We start from the raw sequence: 25,174 nt of genomic DNA, 5'->3' as shown, positions 1-25,174 counted from the left end.
GAGAAAATGAGATGGAGTTGTTTTACCCTACCGCGGTACTTTCGGCTACGTTACGCGTGACCTTTCTGACATGATTACATAATGCGTGGTGCATCGCTAGTGCAAGATGAGCATTATTTTTTTAGAAAATGGTCAATGGTTTCTCTAGATAAGACTCTTATTCCTCGTCTGGGATCATGTAGAGCTCTTTGAAGCTGCATTGAAACTGACATTTGGACCTTCAACCCGTTGAACCCCAGTGAAGTCCACTATATGGAGAAAAATCCTGGAATATTTTCCTCAAAAACCTTCATTTCTTTTCAACTGAAGAAAGAAAGACATAAACATCTTGGATGACATGGGAGTGAGTAAATTATCAGGAAATTTTAATTCTGAAGTGAACTAATCCTTTAAGGACTTTCATCAAAAAATCATCAAAGAATCCAGAAATAAACTGTTTTCAACGTTGATAATAATCAGAAATGTTTCTTGAGTGTCAAATCAGTATATTAGAATGATTTCTGAAGGATCATGTGACACTGAAGACTGGAGTAATGATGCTGAAAATTCAGCTTTGATCACAGAAATACATTACATTTTAAAACATATTCAAATAGAAAATAGTTTGAGTTCTTCATGATTTGAGAACGTTTGAATAGTGACATAGAAGTAATACAGAATATTAAATATTTTGGTAACACTTAAGTTTATGGTCCAATTCCCACTATAAACTAGTTACTTATTAGCATGCATATTACTAGGATATTGGCTGTTTATTAGTACTAATAAAGCACAGCCTTATTCTGCATGATCATATTCTGCATCCCTTAATCTACCCAATACCTAAACATAACAACTACCTTACTAACTACTAATTAGCAGTAATTGGGAGTTTATTAAGGCAAAAGTCGTTGTTAACCTAATCTAAAGTGTGATCAATATTTCTTATTCATTTTACATCATGCTTTACAATACGTTTAGTGAAGCATTTGGACTCATTGGTTTATTGGAGGCAGAACATTTCCTTCCATTTCCTCATAAAAGAAAGTAAAGTAGTAAAAGAAGAGAGGAGAGCATGTACTGTTTTGGCTGAAAGGAGCATCAAGTTTTATTCTCACGTCCTCATGGGGGAACACTCTCGACATCATTAGTATGTAAATTGGACTTGATTGCTAAACATGTCCCTCACACCTACTTATATTTGTGTAGACATGGAAACATTGCTCAGACATAATTCCCGCATTTAATGGTCCAAATTGAGGTGAATCTGTTGGCTCTAATGGGCCTGTTTCAGCTTATTCTAATGATTTGGGGAAAATTCTGATGGCTTCTGCTTTTCTTAATGTACACACTGCTGCCGCAGGCACAAAAATAAGCTCACATCACCTGTTATTATGCTTCTGAAACGCCATAGATTTACTGGAGCGGCCCGACCCATGTTTTCACTGTGAACTACCATAATGACACAAATTATCTGTGTTTTCAGCAATTAGAGTTCTTCATCCTTAATGGATTTTCTTAATAAGACCCTTTCAAAGGAACACCTCAGGGCATTCCAGCTATTTTGCTATTTTGGTGTTCCTGTGCCTTTTTCTGTTGTATATGGTTTTATTCAAGCTTTTTTATTTTCTTTCGTTTTTGAGATACTCAAACCTAATTAGTTCACCCTGTGAGTCGACTAACGATGCATGCGTTTGCTCCAAGACAAAACCTCATTACAATGGCTTTCAGTAATTAAGCACATGACTGCGTTAGTCAATTGTCAGGCGGCCTGAACAGGAAAGACGTAAAGACGGCTGGAAGTCGGCGAGGAGCGCGTGACATGACAGGAGTGATGGTTGCAACTCCAGCAATTCATTGACAATACGTTCACTGCGGTTTTGCTCAAATTTGCGATCTGTGAACCAAGTAAATTACAACTATAGATTTGAACATGTTTCTGATACTTACATCGAGTCACGCAGCTTTGAGCACTTTATGGATCCCACACCGTGATTGTTATTCCTGTTGCGGCACAGTGAAATCTACACACTGCTCGAGTGATGCAGGGCAGATTACTGAATTTACTGTAACCATCATGCTCTCCGCTAGAGGCTCTGAAGCAGAACCATGAGCAACACTTTCTGCTCAGTCAGGCAAAGTGAAAATAAAAAGTCTTTATTGTCTCTTTCGTGAAATACCTGTAGGAAACATGCACTTGGACTCGGGGACTGCACTGAAAGAGGGTTTATATGGTGACTGAGGCCAGTGTAACATCCATGCATGCTCAGCCGAGTCCATCGACACTTTACAGTTTACATCACAGCATTCTGTAATATGCAACACAGCAAAAAATGCTGTTCTTACTTAGAATTTTTGTCTTGTTTTTAGTCAAAATATCTTAAAGTTCTTAAATCAAGAAGCATTTTGTTGACAAGTACAAATTATTTTCTTGTTTTCAGGAAAAATAAATCAAAATTAAGCATATTTTTCTATAAAACAAGCAAAATAATCTGCCAATGGGGTAAGCAAAATAATCTTAGTCCAAACTGAAAGCAAGATTATATAGTTTATTCTTGGTTTGAAATAAGATTATTTTGCTTACCCCACTGGCAGATTATTTTGCTTGTTTTAAGGAAAAACTTACTTAATTTTGACTTATTTTTTCCTGAAAACAAGAAAATAATTTTTACTTGTCAAGAAAATGCTTCTTGATTTAAGAACTTTACGATATTTTATGTGAGTCGCCAAGAACAGCGTACATAACACGACAAATTTACAGCAACTTAGGTATTTCGATTTTTGTTTTGCTTTTTTGCATTGATTTGTTTTGTTTTTTGCTTTGCATTTTGTTTTGCTTTCATTTGTTTTGTTTTGTTTATGCTTTGCTTTTTGTTTTGTTTTCATTTGCTTTGCTTTTTTGCTTATGTTTTGTTTTGCATTATGTTTCCTTTAGTTTTATTTTGCTTTGCTTTTTTGCTTTTTTTGCTTTGCTTTTCTTTTGTTTAGCCTTTTTGTTCTTTTGTTTTGCTTTCATTGCTTTGTTTGATTTGCATATTGTTTCTTGTTTTCTTTTGCTTTGCTTCATTCCCTTGTTTTTTTTTTTGTTCTTTTGTTAAAGTCCCTCTATAGTAAATAATTTTATCCCTTAAAACTCATCTTTGGTTATCAAAATTATATATTTAAATGTTTTTTCCTGTGAAAAAAATTCTTAATGCCTTAAAATAGCATGAATGTAACTCTACACCCTTACCTCATTTAATATGCATGGCTCTATGAATATGATAATTAGCCCCACCTCCACTCACTCACACAAGCTCAGAGATCCACTCGGTCAAAATACTGAGGTAAACACTGCACAATGGTATCGATTTTTACAACGTCGGACACATAACGGTAATTAATTAGAGTTTTGCTTGACTATGTTATCAAACAGCTTATAATGTGTTGATAATGTCACACAAACATGTTCACATTTACGAGTCAGACAGCTTCCTTCTAACAATCAGTATCCTTAGAAATGCTTTGAACAACTCAGAATGCAGTGGAGAAATGCATAATTTTTCATCATAACTTCGTAATATACATCATACACCCATCTACACGATTTTTCATATCAACAGAAAAATATATACTGGGATAACCTTCTTTTGCGACTTCCTTGCACGGTCAGTTAATGATATGCTAAAGCCCGCTGACAGGTTGACGTGATTGGTTACAAGATAGTTTGTGACATCAGAAACACCAGCGATTTCAAACTACGAGTTTGAGACTGTCTTTAGATCACTGCAGTTTTAAAAACAAAATACTCAGCAATGGTGTTGACTTACGAATTGGCACAACTTTAAAAACTTGATTTTCAACACAGGGGGACATTAAGCTTTTTTGGTTAGTTTGTACATTTTTAATTGAATTTATTTAATTCAATTTATATGTGTACTTTTATTTTTGTGTTTTATGAATTCACAATTTTAACAGGGTCAGTATTAATTTCACAATATGTGTGAGGGTTTTATGTCACTTAAACAATATGTGCATTGTACTGTAGAAAGTGTCTGTTAAGACTGTAAATTTAAACATGAAGCTTAATAAAATGTTTAGTTTTTTCCACTTGCTTAATCAGAGTTTATACAGATGATAAAAGCTTGTCATTTTAATGAAACTTCTGTTTACATGTCCAGACTCCTGAACGCCAACAAGATCAACTGTCTTCGGGTGAACACTTTCAAAGACCTGCAGAACCTCAACCTGCTGTCTCTCTACGACAACAAGCTTCAGACCATCAGCAAAGGCCTGTTCACCCCTCTGCGTGCCATCAAAACACTGTGAGTTAACACACACACACACACACACACACACACACACACACAAACTCTCCATCCTTCACACCCACACTCAGTCCAGGAGACTCCAGTCTCTAAGCAACTGTTGAGCGGCACTGCATTCACCCTGCAATTAATTAGCTCCAAGTAGACGGCAAAACAACAACACCATTAACAGCAGCAAGATAAATGTGAACTAAACAAATGAAAACCTTACACTGAAAATAGCAGTTCATGTTTATGAATGCATAGCAATCGTATTGTTATCGCAGGATATTACTGTTTGATTGCACAGCCTCCCTTGACTCTAATTAAGCGTTTTGAGTTATTGTTATGTTCGCCCTCCACAGACACCTCGCTCAGAATCCCTTCATGTGTGACTGCCATCTGAAGTGGCTGGCCGACTACCTGTTTGACAATCCAATCGAGACCAGCGGAGCTCGATGCAGCCACCCGCGCCGCCTCGCCAACAAACGCATCAGCCAGGTCAAGGGCAAGAAGTTCCGCTGCACAGGTAGAGTTACACACACACTGTTTAAAGATTACTTTTTATGTAAAACCTTGGTATTTTGAGCTAAATGGAACAATATACTACAGATCTGTAAAAGTAGGGGTGTAGCGGTACATGTATTTGTCCCAAACCATCATGGTTCGGTGCATACAGTCAGACGATGAATACAGTCAGTCACAGGTGATCCACACTCCAATCCAGAAGGGGGCGTGTGCGGTAATGCAACGCTGTCTACTAACCACCACAACAGGATCAGGTGCAGAAGAAGAAGAACAAACGATCTATGCATAGATATGTTTACGTGTAACCAGTGTTTCAACCGCTGAAAGGCATCAATAAAACAGCTTGAGAATAATATCTCACGCAGCATTACATTCACCTCAGGCAAGTCATTTAGTGTCCACAGCATGTTAGTTCACTAGAGAAATGAAGCATTTCATTAAATATATGCACTATATTAGCTTATATATTCATTATATTTACCTGTCAGTAATGTCTTAATTATTTACTATATGTTTAAATAACATTATATGACAGTAACTGTGCAAATGATTATATTTCAAAAATGAATTGGAGTTGAAAAATAATTGAAAAATAATTTTATAATTGGATTTAGAAATTAATGCAAAACCTTACTGATGTGCATTTTTTGAGTGTTGATTATTATATTTATAAAAATAAATATCAACTGAATTGAATAGTTTGGGCTCTGTTGTTAACTGTAACCTTTAATATTATAGTAATTTGCAGGGGCTCCCTGTATATAGTTTACAGCATTACCTGATAAAGATTTTTTTTTATCCATAAGAAAATTTTAATTATATTTGATTTTATTTAAAGAGAGAGACACATTTTGTTCAATAAACAGCTGTTTAAAAAAAAAAAAAAACTTTTATGTTTAGTTTTCTCCCCTGCTGTACCGAACCCTTACCGAACTGTGACTTTAATATTGAGGTACGTACCAAACCATCATGTTTGTGTACCGTTACACCACTAATATACAGACATACTTTAACAAATTAACTCCTTCATTAGTCCACTCATAACATTTTTTCAGTCTAAGATGCAAAAATTGGCCGTTCAGAAATCGAAATGTTGTGACATCATAAAATGATTGCCCACGTTTACATTCAGTATATTCAGCAGATGTCAAAATACACTACCATTCAAAAGTTTGTTTTAAAATATTTTTGATTGAAGTCTCCTCTACGGAAGAGGATTAGGGCCAAGCAATAATAAAAAAATAAAACCATCTCGAGATTAAAGTTGTTAAATTATGAGAAAAAAGTCGTTAAATTATGAGAACAAATTCCTTAAATTATGAGAAAAATATTGTTAAATTTCGAGAAAAAAAGTCTAGATAAAATGTTGATAATAAACGCATTAAATTATGAGAATAAAGTAATTAAATTACGAGAAAAAAGTCATTAAATTATGAGAACAAATTTGTAATTTAATGATTTTTTTTCTCATAATTTAATGACTTTATTCTCAACATTTATCTTGACTTTTTTCTTGAAATTTAACAAGTTTTTTTCTCGTAATTTAACGAGTTTATTTTCAACATTTTATCTTGACTTTTTTCTTCAAAATTTAGCAAGTTTTTTTTCTCGAAATTTAACATTTTTTTTTCTCGTAATTTAATGTCTTTATTCTCAACATTTATCTTGACTTTTTTCTTGAAATTTAACAATTTTTTTCTTGAAATTTAACGAGTGTTTTCTCGTAATTTAACGAGTTTATTCTCAACATTTTATCTCGACTTTTTTCTCGAAATTTAACACATTTTTTTCTCGAAATTTAATGAGTTTTTTTCTTGTAATTTAACGAGTTTATTCTCAACATTTTATCTCGACTTTTTTCTCGAAATTTAACACATTTTTTTCTCGAAATTTAATGAGTTTTTTTCTTGTAATTTAACGAGTTTATTCTCAACATTTTATCTAGACTTTTTTCTAGAAATTTAACAAGTTTTTTTCTCGTAATTTAATTTTTTTTTTTCTCGTAATTTAAGGACTTTAATCTCGAGATGGTTTTATTTTTTTATTATTGTTTTGCCCTAATCCTCTTCCGTACTCCTCTGCTCACCAAGGCTGCATTTATACAGTATAAACAGTAATACCGTGAACTGTTCTTACAATTTAAAATATATACTATATTTTGTTATATTTTAAAATGTATTTAATTCCTGTGATGATGATAAAGCTTAATTTTCAGCATCATTACCCCAGTTTTCAGTGTCACATGATCCTTCAGAAATTATTCTAATATGCTAATTTGCTGCTCAAGAAACATTTCTTATTATTACCAATGTTGGAAACAATTGTGCAGCTTAATGTTTTTTGAGGAAACTCTGAAACATTCTTACAGGTTTCTTTGATGAATAGAAAGTTCAAAAGAAATTGATTTTTCTTTGTTTTGTAAAGGTCTTTCAGTGTTACATTAATCAAAAAAGCTTAAGTTTAGTGAGAGGGTGCAAAATGGCCCACTAAATTATGGTTGTTTTTCATCCAAGATACCTTGACTCACATTATAAGACAGTCGATTAAGTGAATGACACAGAATTCAGCCACTGCCGCCCACCCGTCTCACCCGCAGCGAGTCCACTAGGCTGTGCTGATGCAGTGACTTGTTGATGGCTTGGAGTTCTGGCCCACCAATTTCTGCTCACATACTTCACACTGAGACTCCTCACATTGAACAACGTCCCTTTCCTTTTCTTATGTGTGTGTGTGTGTGTGTGTGTGTGTGTGTGTGTGTGGCATACTCTGGCCTGGAGCAGTTCTTCTCACACACTGCCAGGTTTCAGAGTGCTAATAGGACAATGCTGGCTGTTCTGAAGCAGAATGAAGATGCCTTGTTAGAAGATGCTTTACGAGTCGGAACTGGCCCCCACACGCAGCCAAAAGCAGGGGCCCCTGAGGGAAATAATTTGGTGGGAGAAGTGCAGCCGTTGTTTGCTTTGATATTAAGCCACAGGTTTTTCTCATTAAAGTTCTGTCAGTACATCAGCAGCACAATAACAAGTGCAACAGCAGGCCCCTAGTGTGTGTTTCCACAGGCGTTACAAGTGTTTGCACATGAAAATCTGTGTTTTATGTGTGTGTCTGTGTGTTGGCAGAGGGCTTTGCTCCACTCCTTTCTCCTGTGTGATGTCTTTATGTGTGTGTCTTTCTAGTCCCTGTCTGTCTGTCTGTCTGTCTGTCTGTCTCTCTGTCTGTCTGTCTGTCTCTCTGTCTGTCTTTTCGGGCCTTGTATTCCCAGTGGGCTAATGTCCCAGTGACCGTGCTGGGACGAGGGAAAGGGGCCGGCCCGTCCGCCCTTGTGCATGGTGGCCCAGAGTTCTGGGCGGCTTCCTGGCTGCTGTGTCCTGGCTGCTCCCTCCTCCTCCTCCTCCTCCCCGCCTCTCCGTCCCGCTCCGCTCCTCCACTCTGGCCTCTGGTGCAGCTGTCTCTTGTGCTTGATCTAACCATGTGCCGCCGCCTACACAAGCCTCACATGGTTCCGTCAAGCACCAGGGACCGCTGGACACACTCGCACACAGCATGGCATTCTGGGATATGTGCGGTGGCACCTCTCTTTGCCACCATGAGGAGTGAAGGTGGCGTTCTTTAACCCGGGAACAACGGATGGCTTGTGAAGAGCTCTAGCTACGTTCTCCGTCTGCATTTCAAAGGGCGTTTTTAAGTTCGCTCTTGTAGACATTGGGCTTTGGCTAGAAGCATCAGGGCAGCCGAACAGAGATGGTGGGAATAAGATAAGCGGTGGCAGGCGAGTGATGGCTGATGGGAAGCAGACTTATCGCGGGCGGCCAGAACCTCGTGTGTTTTCCTGTCAAAACACTTCTTAGCGCCAGACCTCCAATACCTGACCTCTCGCTCGATGACGCCGTTATCTTTAAAGAAATACAGACGTGCCTTTGCCTGTTTGTGGGCGTTTTTGTAGGTGTAAAGAACAAAGACTTGTGTGAAATCCAAATATTTATTATGTGAGTGAATCTCACTAAAACATGTCAAGTTCATTATTCAGGTCCCATTATTTCAAAATATATTTACAGCTCTTTTTTATATATAGATATCTGTATGATATATACACATTGGCATATTTCATATTGACCAATATTATTAAGACAATTAAGCTAATTTCCTCCAATTTCTCATTACTGTAATACATTTCATGTATTTTATTGGAGTTTTTTTTGTTGTTTTTTTTTTTGCAAGTCCAATTATTTGAAATTTGAACAATATTAAATGTTAAACTGTGCATGCTATGTACAATTATGTAAAATTGTGGTCATATATTTGGTCATATTTTTTATAAAGATTACAAAGCCATTATTAGTACAATTAAGCACATTTCCCCCAAATTCTTATTACTGTAAATTTCAGACATTTTGCTAAGAGATTTTTTCTTTTTTATATAAATAGCTGCATTATATATACAAATTTAAATTTATGCAAAAATGTTTATATATTTTGCATAATTTTTAAAGATTACAGTCATTATTAAGACAATTGTCCCAATTTCACCTACATTTTTATCTTAATTCCTATTTGAAATATGAGCTATTTTACAGCTCTTTTTTATATATAGATATCTGTATGATATATACACAGTAGCATATTTTATATAGACAAATATGCAAAAATGTGCTCATATGTTATGCATATTTTCATAAAGATAATTCAAAAATGTTTTTTTATAAAGATCATTATTAAGACAATTAAGCTAATTCCCTCCAATTTCTCATTACTGTAATACATTTCATGTACTTTATTGGAGATTTTTTTTTTTTTTTTTTTTTTTTGTAAGTACCATTATTTGAAATTTGAACAATATTAAATGTTAAATTGTGCATGCTATGTACAATTATGTAAAATTGTGGTCATATATTTGGTCATATTTTTTATAAAGATTACAAAGCCATTATTAATACATTTAAGCACATTTCCCCCAAATTCTTATTACTGTAATAGATTTCAGACATTTTGCTAAGAGATTTTTTTTCTTTTTTATATAAATAGCTGCATTATATATACAAATTTAAATTTATGCAAACGTGTATATATTTTGCATAAAGATTACAGTCATTATTAAGACAATTAAGCTAATTTGTCCCAGTTTCACACACATTTCAGATGTATTATTCAAGACTTTTTTAATCTCAATTCCCTTTTGAAATATGAGCTATTACAGTTATTTTTTTATTATATTACTATAAAATTCACTTATTTAAAATGTAAGTATAAAGTCAGTACAGTAAAAAATCATGATGTATAAATATTGTACCATTTATTTATTTATTTTACATTACAATATGTGAATGAGAGGGGTGCTACAATGTCATGAAAATAATTTTGGTGCAAAATTATTTAAATTTTTATGCATATACTCTGTGTGTGTATATATATATATATATATATATATATATATATATATATATATATATATATATATATATATATATATATATATATATATATATATATATATGAAACCTTTTTGCAAAAAAAAAGTATATATATATATATATATATATATATATATATATATATCTTTTTTTTTTTTTTTTATTGTTTGGTGATCTGGACATGTGACTGAGATTTAACCGTGTACATGACGAGTGGAATAAGCTGTTTGAATGTCCGTCTTTCTCCGTTTGTGTCTTGTGTGTTTGTTAGGTGCGGAGGACTACCGCAGTCGTCTCAGCGGCGAGTGTTTCCAGGACCTGGTTTGTCCCGAGCGCTGTCGTTGTGAAGGAACGGTGGTGGACTGCTCGAACCTCAAACTCACCAAGATACCCCCTCACCTGCCTGAGCACACCACTGACCTGTAAGAGACACGCATTTCAGCTTACAAACGCACCCAGCGACCCCATCAATCACTCTCCAGAACATTCAGCGTTTACGATCTCACCTCACTAATTCTTTCGGTGTCGCTCTGTCCCAGAGGCCTCATCCCTCTCTCTTGTCCTCTGATTACGGGGTCTTGTGCCCGGCTGAGTTGTGGTGAATGAATGTCCGAGGCCTCTCCCAGGCCATTAACCACTCAGCTGCGTTTTCCCTGGGCAGAGCTAGACGGGGTGACAATGCGTTTGCCCTTGTGTTCATGTGTAGAGGACACATCAGGGTTTTCCCTCTGCAGTCCCATCAACTCGAGTCATCTGTCACACTCTCTCCATCTCTCTCTCTCTCTCGGTCTTTCTGCGGCTCAGTGACTACAGCTTGCACCCGCTAGCACAGCTGCTTATTTATAGAGCTCTTGCGGGAATGCTTGCAACCAGGAACCAGCACTTTATGTCTGATGTGCTTTCCCATGGCAGGCTCCACTAGGGAAACCAGCCCTGGGGGAAACAAAAAGACAGCCATGGTGCATTTACTAGACTCTACTCTTACTAATGTTTGGAAAGTCTCTCTCAACCTTGTCTAGACCTTCTTTGCACCTGTCTGTGTTTGGAATGGGAGTCATGCAGTTGGCAGTGCAGTATATACTGCTGTCTACTCTTTATCATTTCCTGCTTATACTCATGTCCTCTTGGGAAGTTCGTATTTATAAGCTGGGAAGTCATAATTATGTCAGCTGCATCCAAATTACATTTGTCAGAGCATGATTTCCTACATAAAATTAAAATTAATATACAGATTCTGCATTCATTGCATCCAAGTGTGTCACATACGCGTCCTAAAAGTGAAGCCCACATATTTCGATCGCCCCCTGGTGGTTGGCTGTAATGTTGGTCATAAACCCCGCCCTCTCCATGTAATTGAATGTGACGCGAACCAAACAAAACCAATTACACTTCAAATATTTTTTTCCCAAACATGGTTTCTGTCGTTTTAGGAAGTTTTCATCACATAGACGTAAGTTTGGTTTTAGTTAGTGATTTGATGTTATAAAAGCTGGGTGTAATGTGATGATTGACAGCTGTGTTTGCGATTGGATCTGCAGGATGAGTGGGACCTTAAAGCTGCAGTTCGCGATTTTTCCTCTTTGTCGCCATCTTTTGTTTAAAACCTGCAATTGCAGTCATAGGTGGAATAAATATCTGTACGTGCGTTGTGCCTCGGCACAGCTCGTCAGCGTGGATGAATCTAATGCTTGCTGTACTGGAAAATGTCATCTGAACAAGTAACATGTCTGCCACTTTTGTTCTGACCAACTGAGGAAAAAAGTATTAGTCCTACAATAAATCGCGCTGCCAGTGATGATTAAATCTAACGATCGCTTAGTTCAGATCACGCCAAACCGTGCAAATGATTATTACTGTTATACTTTGTTCTCAAATCATTAATGTTAACAACATCAGCATTGCTATGACTATGTGTATATTAGCGTTACCTGTAGATTTCAATTTCTGTAGCCACTCCACAGTCCAAAGTCTTTTGCTTTTTGACTATGGGTGAATCTCCAGTTGTCACTGATGATTGTTACTTGGATCTTTCTGGATTGCGTCCTCACGTGATAAAACCGATTAGCCTGGACTCCTTCCTTTCTGTTTACGGACATGACGTAATGACGCACAGATGAACTGCTGCATGCTCAAATTTCCTGCGGAAATCCACCATGTTGCTCTTATTATAAAACATTATTAAAACCTTACCATTGTGAATTGAGCTAATGAGATAGTTTTGAACACTGGCTGGTTATGTACTTGCTCAAAAATTGATTTTGGATCATTTTTAACCAAAAAAAGTTACGGACTGCAGCTTTAACTCAACCTCAGGATCACTACTGCACAGACTCAGGCTCCAAATTAAGTAATCGGCAATGACCATTTCTGGGATATTTTGGCTTCATTTTTCTAAATTGGAAGGAACCACAAACACGCTGTCCATCTTTTTTTACAGTCTATGATTGCATCTGGCCTGTTTTTTCACTGACATGTTCCCAACTTGGGAATTCAGGGAAAATTTTGAGTTTCCCACACGTAATTACAACTTTGTGTGTTCAACTCACAAATACGTTCTTGTCAACATGACTTGCACCAATTTTGGCAGATGTTTAACTGTGAACTGCAGTTATAGAGAAAATATATAGTAAATAGTGTTTTTAAAACTTTTTGATATTTTCATGAATAAATATCCAATTAAACTGTAAAAAAAAAATCAGAAATTATTTACAATAGAATTTTGTTTTCCTGTTAAGGTGCTGTCACGTTGGTGAAATTTTGCAGACAAAAAAGTGCAGTGATATATGTAGCATTTTCTGCCTCGCGCTAAATTCCTGATCGTGTAAATTCCTGTTGAAATTACTGGAATTAGCATTTGGAAAATAGCTGAACGATGATCAATGTGACCACACCTCTAGAATTTATCTCAATATAAATATAAAGCACAATTAAATGGTAATGTTAATTTTGTACATTTTTATTATTTTATTATTTTATATTTCAGATTTATTTTAATTTTATTTTATTTTATTTTATTTTATTTTATTTTTTTATTTTATTTTATTTTATTATTTATTTTATTTTATTTTATTTTATTTTATTTTATTTTATTTTATTTTATTTTATTTTATTTTATTTTATTTTATTTTATTTTATTTTATTTTATTTTTATTTTATTTTATTTTATTTTGTTTTATTTTTAAACCCCTTGGTATCATGTCATTCCAAAATACGCCATCTGCCCATTAGCCTGTCTTCCACATCCACGGTTATTATTTGCAGAAGTGTCTGAGTACGTCCTTCATATTGAGATCACCGGTGATGAGGGACAGATGAATGTGGATGAGAGTCACATATCCACACCAGAGAGAGCGATACTGATTTTTCATTACGATGACATCACAGTCCTAATTATACAGCGTCTCCCACATAAGAGACTTGAAGAGTGAAACAGAGACAGGGTCTGAATGATAATCATCTTTTTCCATCATCCTTAGCTCTTTTGTCCCCATCTCACTCCTACATGCTCCAGTGAGGTTTACTTGTGCTTTTTGCTGTTAGACTTAATCCTATTATTATACCTTGTGAGGACTCTACTTACTCTTGAACTATTAACCTCTGTCTCTCGATGTCTTTCTACTCCAGACGGCTGAACGACAATGAAATCCCCATCCTAGAGGCTACAGGAGCCTTCAAGAAGCTCCCAAACCTGCGCAAGATGTACGAACGGGTTTATTTCTTCTTTTCGTTTGAAGGGTTTGGCTGCTCAATGACATTGGCGTTTTTGGGAAATTCAGCTTTGTATGAACACAGCGAAAGCTTCTGGAATATTCTATTCTAATGGGCAAAAGCATGCAGTGATTTACAGGCAGGCAATATTTGCAGCTCACTCCAAAATTGAAAAAAAAGCAGTATTCGCTCAGGAAGAAGACCGGTGATTTATCATGCATGAAATTGCTTACTATCTAGCACAGTTATAAATTGGGCAGATCTAAAAGACCGACCTTACAATTTACTGTAGCATGGTTTAAAATTAAGCTGTGAATCATCATAAACGTGTGTTTAGGATACAACCACAACCTATTTATATGATGAAACAAAGAAATTTCCACTGTACCATTGCAACCTGTGCTTTCTGCCATTTGTCAAAGTAATAAATAGTGCATTTGAGACACATTAAAAGTGCATGTGCGTCAGAGCGCAGAGGAGTTGATGCTTTCTTGAATTCTGCGTTTGCAGAAACTTGAGTAATAATAAACTCCGGGACATCCGTGAGGGGGCATTTGATGGAGCCGGAGGTGTTTTGGAGCTCCTGTTGACTGGAAACAAGCTGCAAACAGTGAGCGGACGGATGTTCAAGGGTTTGAGCGGCCTCAAAACACTGTGAGTATCGCCACCGGTTCACATTTAAAGGGATAGTTCACCCAAAAAATTTTAATTTTGTAATCATTTACTCACCCTCAAGTTGTTTGAAAACTGTATGAGTTTCTTTCTTCTTTATTTTGAAGGATTTGTTCACTTCAGAATTAAAATTTCCTGATAATTTCCTCACCCCCATGTCATCCAAGATGTTCATGTCTTTCTTTCTTCAGTGGAAAAGAAATGAAGGTTTTTGAGGAAAACATTCCAGGATTTTTCTCCATATAGTGGACTTCACTGGGGTTCAACGGGTTGAAGGTCCAAATGTCAGTTTCAGTGCAGCTTCAAAGAGCTCTACATGATCCCAGACGAGGAATAAGTCTTATTAAGTGAAACAATCAGTCATTTTCTAGAAAAAATAAAAATTATATACTTTTTAATTACAAATGCTCATCTTGCACTCGCCAAGTATATGTAATTTTTATTTTTTCTAGAAAATGACCAATCGTTTCTCTAGATAAGACTCTTATTCCTCGTCTGGGATCATGTAGAGCTCTTTGAAGCTGCACTGAAACTGACATTTGGACCTTCAACCCATTGAACCCCAGTGAAGTCCACTATATGGATAAAAATCCTGGAATGTTTTCCTCAAAAAATCTTTTCTTTTTGAATAGAAGTAAGGTTTGGAACAACATGAGGGTGAGTAAATGATGACAAAACCTTCATTTTTGGATGAACTATGCCTTTAAGCTCATTTTTCAAAAACCAACCCTGCTTTTCCTGTTATCCTGCTCATTAAAATGAAGACAAGTCTCCAAGCCACGTTCACATTCATATATTCACTCAACTCTGAATATAAATGCACAAACACTATTTACGGCATTGGAAATGTGCTCTAAGGAATTGCTCTTATAGGCTTATTTAGAAACAAATTTTCAAGAAAAATTGCCTACTCTCAGCAAAAACCAAACTGTGATCGTCAAGTTTAATCAAGATGTCGACCGCATGAAGTTATTCTAAGAAATGAACAGGCATAGCCGTCCCCTATGCTGGTCTGCTACCGGGAACAAAGATGCTAATACAATGCATATTCTGAAGCCTGGTGGTTAGAAAAAGCCTTCCTAAGGTCTGCTGCCGCTCTAATTAGCTTAATTGGAGAGAGAGGAGTGCATAGGAGCAAATGAATGGAATCATGGTCCTGCAATATTGGATTTAGTGGCTTTCAAATCCCAGGAGTATGTGTCCAAATTGAGTTTGCTCGTCTCAGATCCCTGTTTGTCAGAGTTTAATGCCGAATTTGCTGCTTTCAGGTTTTCATCACGGCAGACTCTGGTTTGCATTTAGCCTGTTTGTGCTGCTGAAGGCCTTTAGGAGACCCTGATTGTTTTGGGCACCTCGCCTCTCCCCATCCACACGCACACAAACTCATCTTATCTCGTCAAGCAGTGAGCTGCCTCAGCGGGTCGCGTCTGCTGCACAGGCAGAATCTCAGAGAGCAGACGCACATGGTTACAGCACAGGCCGAGATCGCTCCGAGATCATCGTCACACACTGACTTGTTTACTGCAATCTCACCAACTAGACTCAACCAGGACTTATGTTGTTTAATTAAAGCTGATTATAATTAGCATGCACTAAAATCTACAGCTTAAACTAATCTGTTTTTGCATTATTAGATCCAGGGCCAGCAAAATTATGATTGTTTTTTTGTATAGTCAATATAATATAATATAATATAATATAATATAATATAATATAATATAATATAATATAATATAATATAATATAATATAATATAATATAATATAATATAATATAATATAATATAATATAATATAATATAATATAATATAATAAATATAATAAAATTAAATTAAATTAAATTAAATTAAATTAAATTAAATTAATATAATATAATATTAAATAATAATATGGTAACACATTACAATAAGGTTAATTTGGTAACTAAAGTAGTTAACTAATGAAACCTTATGGTAAAGTGTTACATATAATATAATATCATATAATAACATAATATATTATAATATAATATAATATAACATAATATAGTGTAATATAACATAATATAATGTAATATAGTATAATATAATGTAATAATATGGTAACACTTTACAATAAGGTTAATTTAATAACTAAAGTAGTTAACTAATGAAACCTTATGGTAAAGTGTTACATATAATATAATATCATATAATATATTATAACATTATGTAATGTAATATAGTATAATATAACATAATATAATGTAAAATAATATAATGTAATATAGTATAATATAATATAATGTAAAATAATGTAAAATAATATAATATAATATAATATAATATAATATAATATAATATAATATAATATAATATAATATAATATAATATAATATAATATAATATAATATAATATAATATAATAAATATAATAAAATTAAATTAAATTAAATTAAATTAAATTAAATTAAATTAATATAATATAATATTAAATAATAATATGGTAACACATTACAATAAGGTTAATTTGGTAACTAAAGTAGTTAACTAATGAAACCTTATGGTAAAGTGTTACATATAATATAATATCATATAATAACATAATATATTATAATATAATATAATATAACATAATATAGTGTAATATAACATAATATAATGTAATATAGTATAATATAATGTAATAATATGGTAACACTTTACAATAAGGTTAATTTAATAACTAAAGTAGTTAACTAATGAAACCTTATGGTAAAGTGTTACATATAATATAATATCATATAATATATTATAACATTATGTAATGTAATATAGTATAATATAACATAATATAATGTAAAATAATATAATGTAATATAGTATAATATAATATAATGTAAAATAATGTAAAATAATATAATATAATATAATATAATATAATATAATATAATATAATATAATATAATATAATATAATATAATATAATATAATATAATATAATATAATATAATATAATAAATATAATAAAATTAAATTAAATTAAATTAAATTAAATTAAATTAAATTAAATTAATATAATATAATATAATATTAAATAATAATATGGTAACACATTACAATAAGGTTAATTTGGTAACTAAAGTAGTTAACTAATGAAACCTTATGGTAAAGTGTTACATATAATATAATATCATATAATAACATAATATATTATAATATAATATAATATAACATAATATAGTGTAATATAACATAATATAATGTAATATAGTATAATATAATGTAATAATATGGTAACACTTTACAATAAGGTTAATTTAATAACTAAAGTAGTTAACTAATGAAACCTTATGGTAAAGTGTTACATATAATATAATATCATATAATATATTATAACATTATGTAATGTAATATAGTATAATATAACATAATATAATGTAAAATAATATAATGTAATATAGTATAATATAATATAATGTAAAATAATGTAAAATAATATAATATAATATAATATAATATAATATAATATAATATAATATAATATAATATAATATAATATAATATAATATAATATAATATAATATAATATAATATAATGTAATATAATAAAATATAATGCTTTTTAAAATTAGAGTTAAAATTCAAATTTAGCCTATATAGGGTGTACTAGTATAAAAAAGGTTTTGTATATTTTATGATAATATATAATTGTCGTCCTAATCATAATGTAGACAATAAAACATTATTTATAATATATATATATATATATATATATATATATATATATATATATATATATATATATATATATATATATATTATAAATAATGTTTTATTGTCTATATATATATATATATATATATATATATATATATATATATATATATATATATATATAATACACATATACACATCATTTTTAAATGTTTACAATAGAGTTGTCAAAAGTACCAACTTCAGTCGAAATTTGAAAAATGTGATGCTTTGAGCTATGTTGAGCGGATTCGTAAACACCTCTGATTGGCCATTGTATTCACTCACTCATCAGATATGTCTGTGATTGGCTACAATGATCAATGCTTCAAAAACATTGTGAATAGACATCAATGATGCTCTTCAACGAGTGCTTACACAGATACACACGGGAGTGTTTGATAAAAGGCGTCTATCGCGGACCGCCCACTGATAGACGCCTGCTTTCAAATGCTCCTGCTCCCGCTTTCAAATTTAAACACTTCCGTGTGCTTTACAAGATGTAATATAAGTCTAAGGTGTCCCCTGAAAGTGTCTGTGAAGTACTCTGAAGTACTTTTTTTTAATTAATTTTTTTAACTGCCTATTTTGGGTCATCATTAACTATGAGCCGATTCAGGCTGCGGCCCCTTTAATTCCTCACGCTCACCGCCCCCAGAGCTCGCGCTTGCCTTAAACAGCATAAACACAGTTCACACTGCTAATATAACCCGCAAAATGGATCTTCACAAAATGTTCGTCATGCATGCATCAGATCATGTGAGTATTGTATTTATTTGGATGTTTACATTTGATTCTGAATGAGTTTGATGGTGCTCCGTGGCTAAAGCTAACATTACACACTGTTGGAGAGATTTATAAAGAATGAAGTTGTGTTTATGAATTATACAGACTGCAAGTGTTTAAAAATGTAAATAGCGACGGCTCTTGTCTCCGTGAATACAGTAAGAAATTATGGTAACTTTAACCACATTTAACAGTACATTAGCAACATACTAACGAAACATTTAGAAAGATAATTTACAAATATCACTAAAAATATCATGATATCATGGATCATGTCAGTTATTATTGCTCCATCTGCCATTTTTCGCTATTGTTCTTACTTGCTTACCTAGTCTGATGATTCAGCTGTGCACAGATCCAGACATTAATACTGGCTGCCCTTGTCTAATGCCTTGATCATGGGCTGGCATATGCAAATATTGGGGGCGTACATATTAATGATCCCGACTGTTACATAACAGTCGGTGTTATGTTGAGATTCGCCTGTTCTTCGGAGATCTTTTAAACAAATGAGATTTATATAAAAAGGAGGAAGCAATGGAGTTTGAGACTCACTGTATGTCATTTCCATGAACTGAACTCTTGTTATTCAACTATGCCAAGTTAAATTCAATTTTCCATTCGATGGCACCTTTAATGTTCCCAAATTGACATGTGAGCAATCATACCATAAAACCACCACTGACTTAATGCATTACAGCAGCCATAGCGTCTCACAAACGTGAGCTGTGTGCTGCTGTCTGTCAAAGTCAGTGTGATCCAACCTGCCTCTGTGTTCCCATCAGGATGCTGAGGAGTAATCAGATCAGCTGTGTGGATAACGCCACCTTCACTGGCCTGAGCTCCGTGCGCCTGCTTTCCCTCTATGATAACCGGATCTCCACTATCGCCCCTGGAGCTTTCAACACCCTGCATTCCCTCTCCACCATGTGAGTCCTCCACCCTCACACACACACACACACACACATACACTCACACATTCCCGTCTGTGTCATGAGTTCACGCTATCAGTTATGCATTCATAATCAACTGCTAAAAAAATTGAAATAATAATATCTAAGAATTAGGAATTTAAAGCGAAAAACTATCTCTACTGCCTAATAAAACTATTCATTGAAGTTGCTGTGTCCGTACCAAACCCACGAACGAGTTTGTTCAAAAATTCACAAAGACGCAGGAAGTCAAACACAGTCTATCGGGTCACGCACCACCACCAATCAAGTGCCTATTATATCTTCATATGCAAAGCGGATGAGGATGTGGTTCAGGCAAAAAAATCTTATTGTTTGCAGATGTTTTTCAAAATTATGAGGTTATGTTTTCTTGTCTCGGTTGAAAACGGTTGTTCTTGAACCTCAGATGAAAACATTTTGGCTTGCCCCCCGGGGCAGGGTGAATTATTCAAAAATGGCTAAAAAGGAAAATTGCTCTGCTGTCTAAAAATGGACTAAAATTTTATGCAATGAGGATGTCCTTACAAAGGCAAATGTAAGGAATTAATTCTTCTGCCATGTCGTTTTTGCTTTTGATTGTATGCTGTAGAAGAATTGGGAACAGCTGGAGAAAATGATGTGCGGTACATTTTTAATATAGATTAATATCTGCGTAGCTTTTTGCGGGGGGTGTAAACAAAGAACTGATAAACAAAAAAATGAACTCTAGTGTGTCACAGCCCTGAGGGAACGACAAGAAAGAGAAAGATCAACGCGGAAAACTGAAAGAGATCTCACAGATGTTCGTAGGTAAACAGATGCTGTTAAGCATTCAAAATAACTTCTGGTGGAATCATAATTTCGAAGAAAAAAAAATGGAAAGGATGACTGCCAACACAGCGAGCATCTGTAACCATTTGAATTATCATATCAGGCTGTATTCCTGGCACACATTACGTCGTGCAACAATACACATGGTTCTCTTTTTCATTGGGTGAACCTGGCCTACTAACTGAAATATGTGAGCAGAGACTCTCAGACTGTTCTGATTTGCATGAAGTGTCATTCCTTCCTTTCTGAACATCTAATCAAGTTTAGCATGCATAAACAACAGGAAGAATTTACACAATGAAGTCATCCAATCAGAGTAATGTACATCTTTTCTGTCAAGGGCATAAACAACTCAAACCCTACAAGTGCTTTTTGTAGCTTACCACTATAGCACAGCTACACTGTAAAAAAAAAAAAAAAAAAAACTCGTAAAATTTACGGTAAAAAAACAGCAGCTGTGCTTGCCAGAAATTTACTGTGAAAATACAGTTGCAACATTTTAGGTTTTTACAGGATTGCACTTCATTTACTGTCTATTTTACAGTTCAAAACCATATAATTTAATGGTTTATATTGTAATAATTACAGTTCATAACTGTTTATTTTACACACATAAAATCAGTTAAATTCATGGTAAAAAAAATGAATTTAGCTGTGGTTGCCAGAAATTTACTGTAAAATATGCGGTAGCAACATTTTAGGATTCATAGAATTAACATAAATTTACAGTAAAAAACATATTTTATTAACTGATATAATGTTGATTTACCAACCTATTGATAAACAGTACTAATATCTGTTTTGTACCTTTGTAATACACTGACAACCACCAAACACAGTGGTGATGAGAGTCACATGATGAATCAAAGCTCATCACAAGCAGCTTTTCCACAAGCTGAGATGATTAATACTTTTATATAGAAGGAGCAGTGTCATTCACACAAACAGTAAACACCATCATGGTAACACACATGATGTTTTCAAAAATGCAATAAACATTTATTTAACAAAATTAGATGTAACTTAAAACACTAATTTACATAACTGATTAGAAAAAACTAAGAAGAAAGAGAAATATTTCAACGAAAAAACATCAAATGTGAAGTGTCACTTCATGTCAATTTATGGTTTTTCACTGTAAATTATACAATGACTTGTTATTTTTAACTTCCAAAAACTGTAAATTTAAAAGTATTTTACTGACAAATTACATTAAATGTACAGTCTACTACAGTTATTCACCGTATATAGTACGGATATAGTTTTACATCATAGCATTTTTAGTCTTTTACCGTTAAAATCACAATAATTTTTGTACAGTGTTTTTTTTTTTTTTTTTTTTTTGTGTTGTGTTGTGTTTTTTTTGTTTTGTTTTTTGCTTTGCTTTGTGTGCTTTTTGTATCACATTGTTTTTTTTTCTCTGCTTTCATTTTTCTTTGTTTTTTTTTTTATTTTTGTTTTGTTTTGTGTTTTATTTACTTATATTATTTTATAATTATTTGTAATTATTACAAATTTTGTTTTTTGCTCTGCTTTGTGTTTTGCTTTTTGTTTCGCTTCTTGTTTCATTTTGTTATTTATATTTATATATATATATATATATATATATATATATATATATATATATATATATATATATATATATATATCACTCTAAAAAATGCTGGGTTGTTTCAACCCAAATTTGGGTCAAATATGGACAAACCCAACCGTTGGGTTAAAAAATGCATTTAAAAATTTAACCCCAAGGTTGGGTTTGTCCATTTTTGACCCAAACTTAAACTGGACTTAAAAAAAAACCTGGGTAACACTTTACTTAAAGCCTGTATATACAGTATAATGCATTAGAAATATGTTTAATTAATGAAGTATGCCTTATAATGGTCTCATGAATAATTATAATACGTTATAATACTTATGTAGTCATTAAACACACCTTTAGAAAGTATAATGCATTAAAACACATGAAAAACAACCATTTTCAGATGTAACAAGGGATCTGTAAATAGTATAATGCTTTAATTAACTTTGGTTACAGTTATGTATGAAAATATATGCATATATTATAAAGTACATTATGAATACCTTTATAAAACATTATAAAGGCTTTAAGTAAAGTTTTACTGAAACCTGTATTACTGGAAACTGCACAACACATTCAAATCTTTCTCACTTCTTATGCCATAAGGCTAGTCGGTCGTGCTTTTTTTTCTTTCAGAATCTTTATTTTTCATTCTCTCTTTGCTTTGCCAGCTCTCTAATTACCCAGCGGCTGACACAGCCATGTCCATTTCAGGACAGGGCAGCTAAAAATATCTATAGAAAGAGAGAGACAGAGAGAGAGAGAGAGAGAGAGAGTAAGGCCTCCCCAGCTATTCTCTTCCCACAGTAGTGCAGCAGGCATGTTGGGCACACTTCCCTCCTTCTTCTCTCTCACTCCATCATTCATCCCTCCACCTCTGCCAAAATTAGAGCAGAGCGGGAGAGTGTTTCCGGTAGGAGAGTTTGCAGGGCTAAAGTGAGCAGTCAGGACAGAGGTTACTTTTGTGTGCTCACATTTGTGATTATCACAGTAAAAATAGCCATGTGTTTTGTCAGCTATGTCCCATTTATTAAATTTAGCAGGATAAGTAGTCTTTAATATCTAGTTTGTGATATCATTCCCAAAGCAAATGTTCTCTCTCTCAACCTGTCTCGTGTTTCTTTGCCCGACACTGTAAAAAAAAAGAGGAAATTTTCTGGCAGCAGGTGCGCAGAACATGTCTACTTTCTTATCCTATAATTACTGTTTATAATTGTAATTCTACACAAAATCTCCTTATAATTCCATAAACTCTTTTAAAATACATTAATTTTTAGAATACAGTCATACATCTCTAAAACACACAATGTAAAAAAAAAAAAGGGCTGTGGTTGCCAGAAGTTTACCATGAAAATACAATAACATTTTAGGTTTTACAGATTTAATTTAAATTTACTTTTAAACAAACAAACATATTTCATTAACTGATATAATGTTAATTTACCAACCTAATGAAGTACTAGCATCTGTTTTGTACCTTTGTAATACACTGACAACCACCTATAACAAACAGTAATGTGAAAGTCACATGACGAATCACAAGCAGCTTTTCCTTTAGTACCAATATATAATATATATACAGTGTCATTCACACAAACAATAAACACCATCATGGTAACACACATGACATGACAAAAAATGCAATAAACATTAATTTAACATCATTAGACATAACATAAAACACTAATGCACATAACTGATGACGAAACAGAGTTATTTCAACGAAAATACATCAAATGTAAAGTGACAGGGAATTCTGGAAATGTCAATTTACAGTTTTTCACTGTATATTAAACAATGACTTGTTCTTTTTTTACTTCAAAAAAACTGTAAATTTTACAGTCTTTTACTGTTAAATTACATTAAATGTAATTTATTACAGTTATTCACCATATATAGTATGGAAACTTTCTGTTAACGAATTAACAGTACTGTAATACTGTATGTATTTTACCATTAAAATCAGTATATATACAATATATTTAACCTTAAAAGAAAAACCTCATTTTAATCAACACACTTAAATGCTAAGAAAAACATGTTGAATGACTGCAGATTTCTGTAGTTATAATGTAGTTTAAAAAAAAAATCTGTAAAATATTAACATTTAATGTAAAATTACACAGTGTTCTGTAAAAATACAGAAAATTTGAAGCCAAAATACAAGCAATTCTATGTAAATGTAATAGTTGACTGTTAAATTTAAATAACAGAAAATATCTGTAAAACAACAGGTATTTTATTGTATAATGACAAAACTGGAACATTTTGTAAAAAAAAATAAATAAATAAATAAATTTTACCTGTAAAATTGCATTTATTTTTAATAGTGTACCCTCATGTACAGAAAGTAATGTAGGAATAATTAAAGGCAAACACATTTCTGGTGAGGGATATAGGATCGTGTTAAGCTGCAAAGCATCTATTGGCAAAGCAACGGAAGGTCAGCACACTCGATTAATTTATCCCGCAGGCTGTAGTGTAGCAGACACTCTCAGCTACTCTATTTCCTACTGTATTGAAGAGTTCCTCTGTGCCTGTACTAGCGCTGCTGCTCCTGCCCGTGTGTTTCAGCAATGCATCAGTTAGACGGCCATCTGAATGGGCCATCAACCGGTTCCCTGGTGGGCCCTCTAGAGTCATTGCCAGTGATGCTTTCAACTCAAGGCTACAATTTTATGATTTAGGTCTGTGTGCCACCAGCTGAATTTTCAGAACTCAGTGAGAATGAATGAAAAATGGCTCAATAAGTTGATTCTGAAGCCTCGAA

General features: G+C 33.3%; 1 protein-coding gene across 2 annotated transcripts in view; it reads left to right on the top strand.

The window, feature by feature from the left end:
* The window catches only part of slit3 (slit homolog 3 (Drosophila)), a 222,381-nt gene that overhangs the window by 151,626 nt on the left and 45,581 nt on the right, over positions 1 to 25,174 (top strand). For both annotated transcript variants that reach the window (XM_067366470.1, XM_067366461.1), the window contains 6 exons: positions 4,140 to 4,283; positions 4,631 to 4,794; positions 10,473 to 10,623; positions 13,826 to 13,900; positions 14,420 to 14,563; positions 19,845 to 19,988. In XM_067366470.1, coding sequence (XP_067222571.1) covers positions 4,140 to 4,283; positions 4,631 to 4,794; positions 10,473 to 10,623; positions 13,826 to 13,900; positions 14,420 to 14,563; positions 19,845 to 19,988 — 822 coding nt within the window. The remainder of the gene's footprint in view (positions 1 to 4,139; positions 4,284 to 4,630; positions 4,795 to 10,472; positions 10,624 to 13,825; positions 13,901 to 14,419; positions 14,564 to 19,844; positions 19,989 to 25,174) is intronic.

Source organism: Chanodichthys erythropterus, chromosome 1 (assembly GCF_024489055.1).
Source record: "Chanodichthys erythropterus isolate Z2021 chromosome 1, ASM2448905v1, whole genome shotgun sequence".
Taxonomy (NCBI): Eukaryota; Metazoa; Chordata; class Actinopteri; order Cypriniformes; family Xenocyprididae; genus Chanodichthys; species Chanodichthys erythropterus.
The sequence above is the reverse complement of the archived record's forward strand: the minus strand, read 5'-3'. Positions and strand labels throughout refer to the sequence as shown.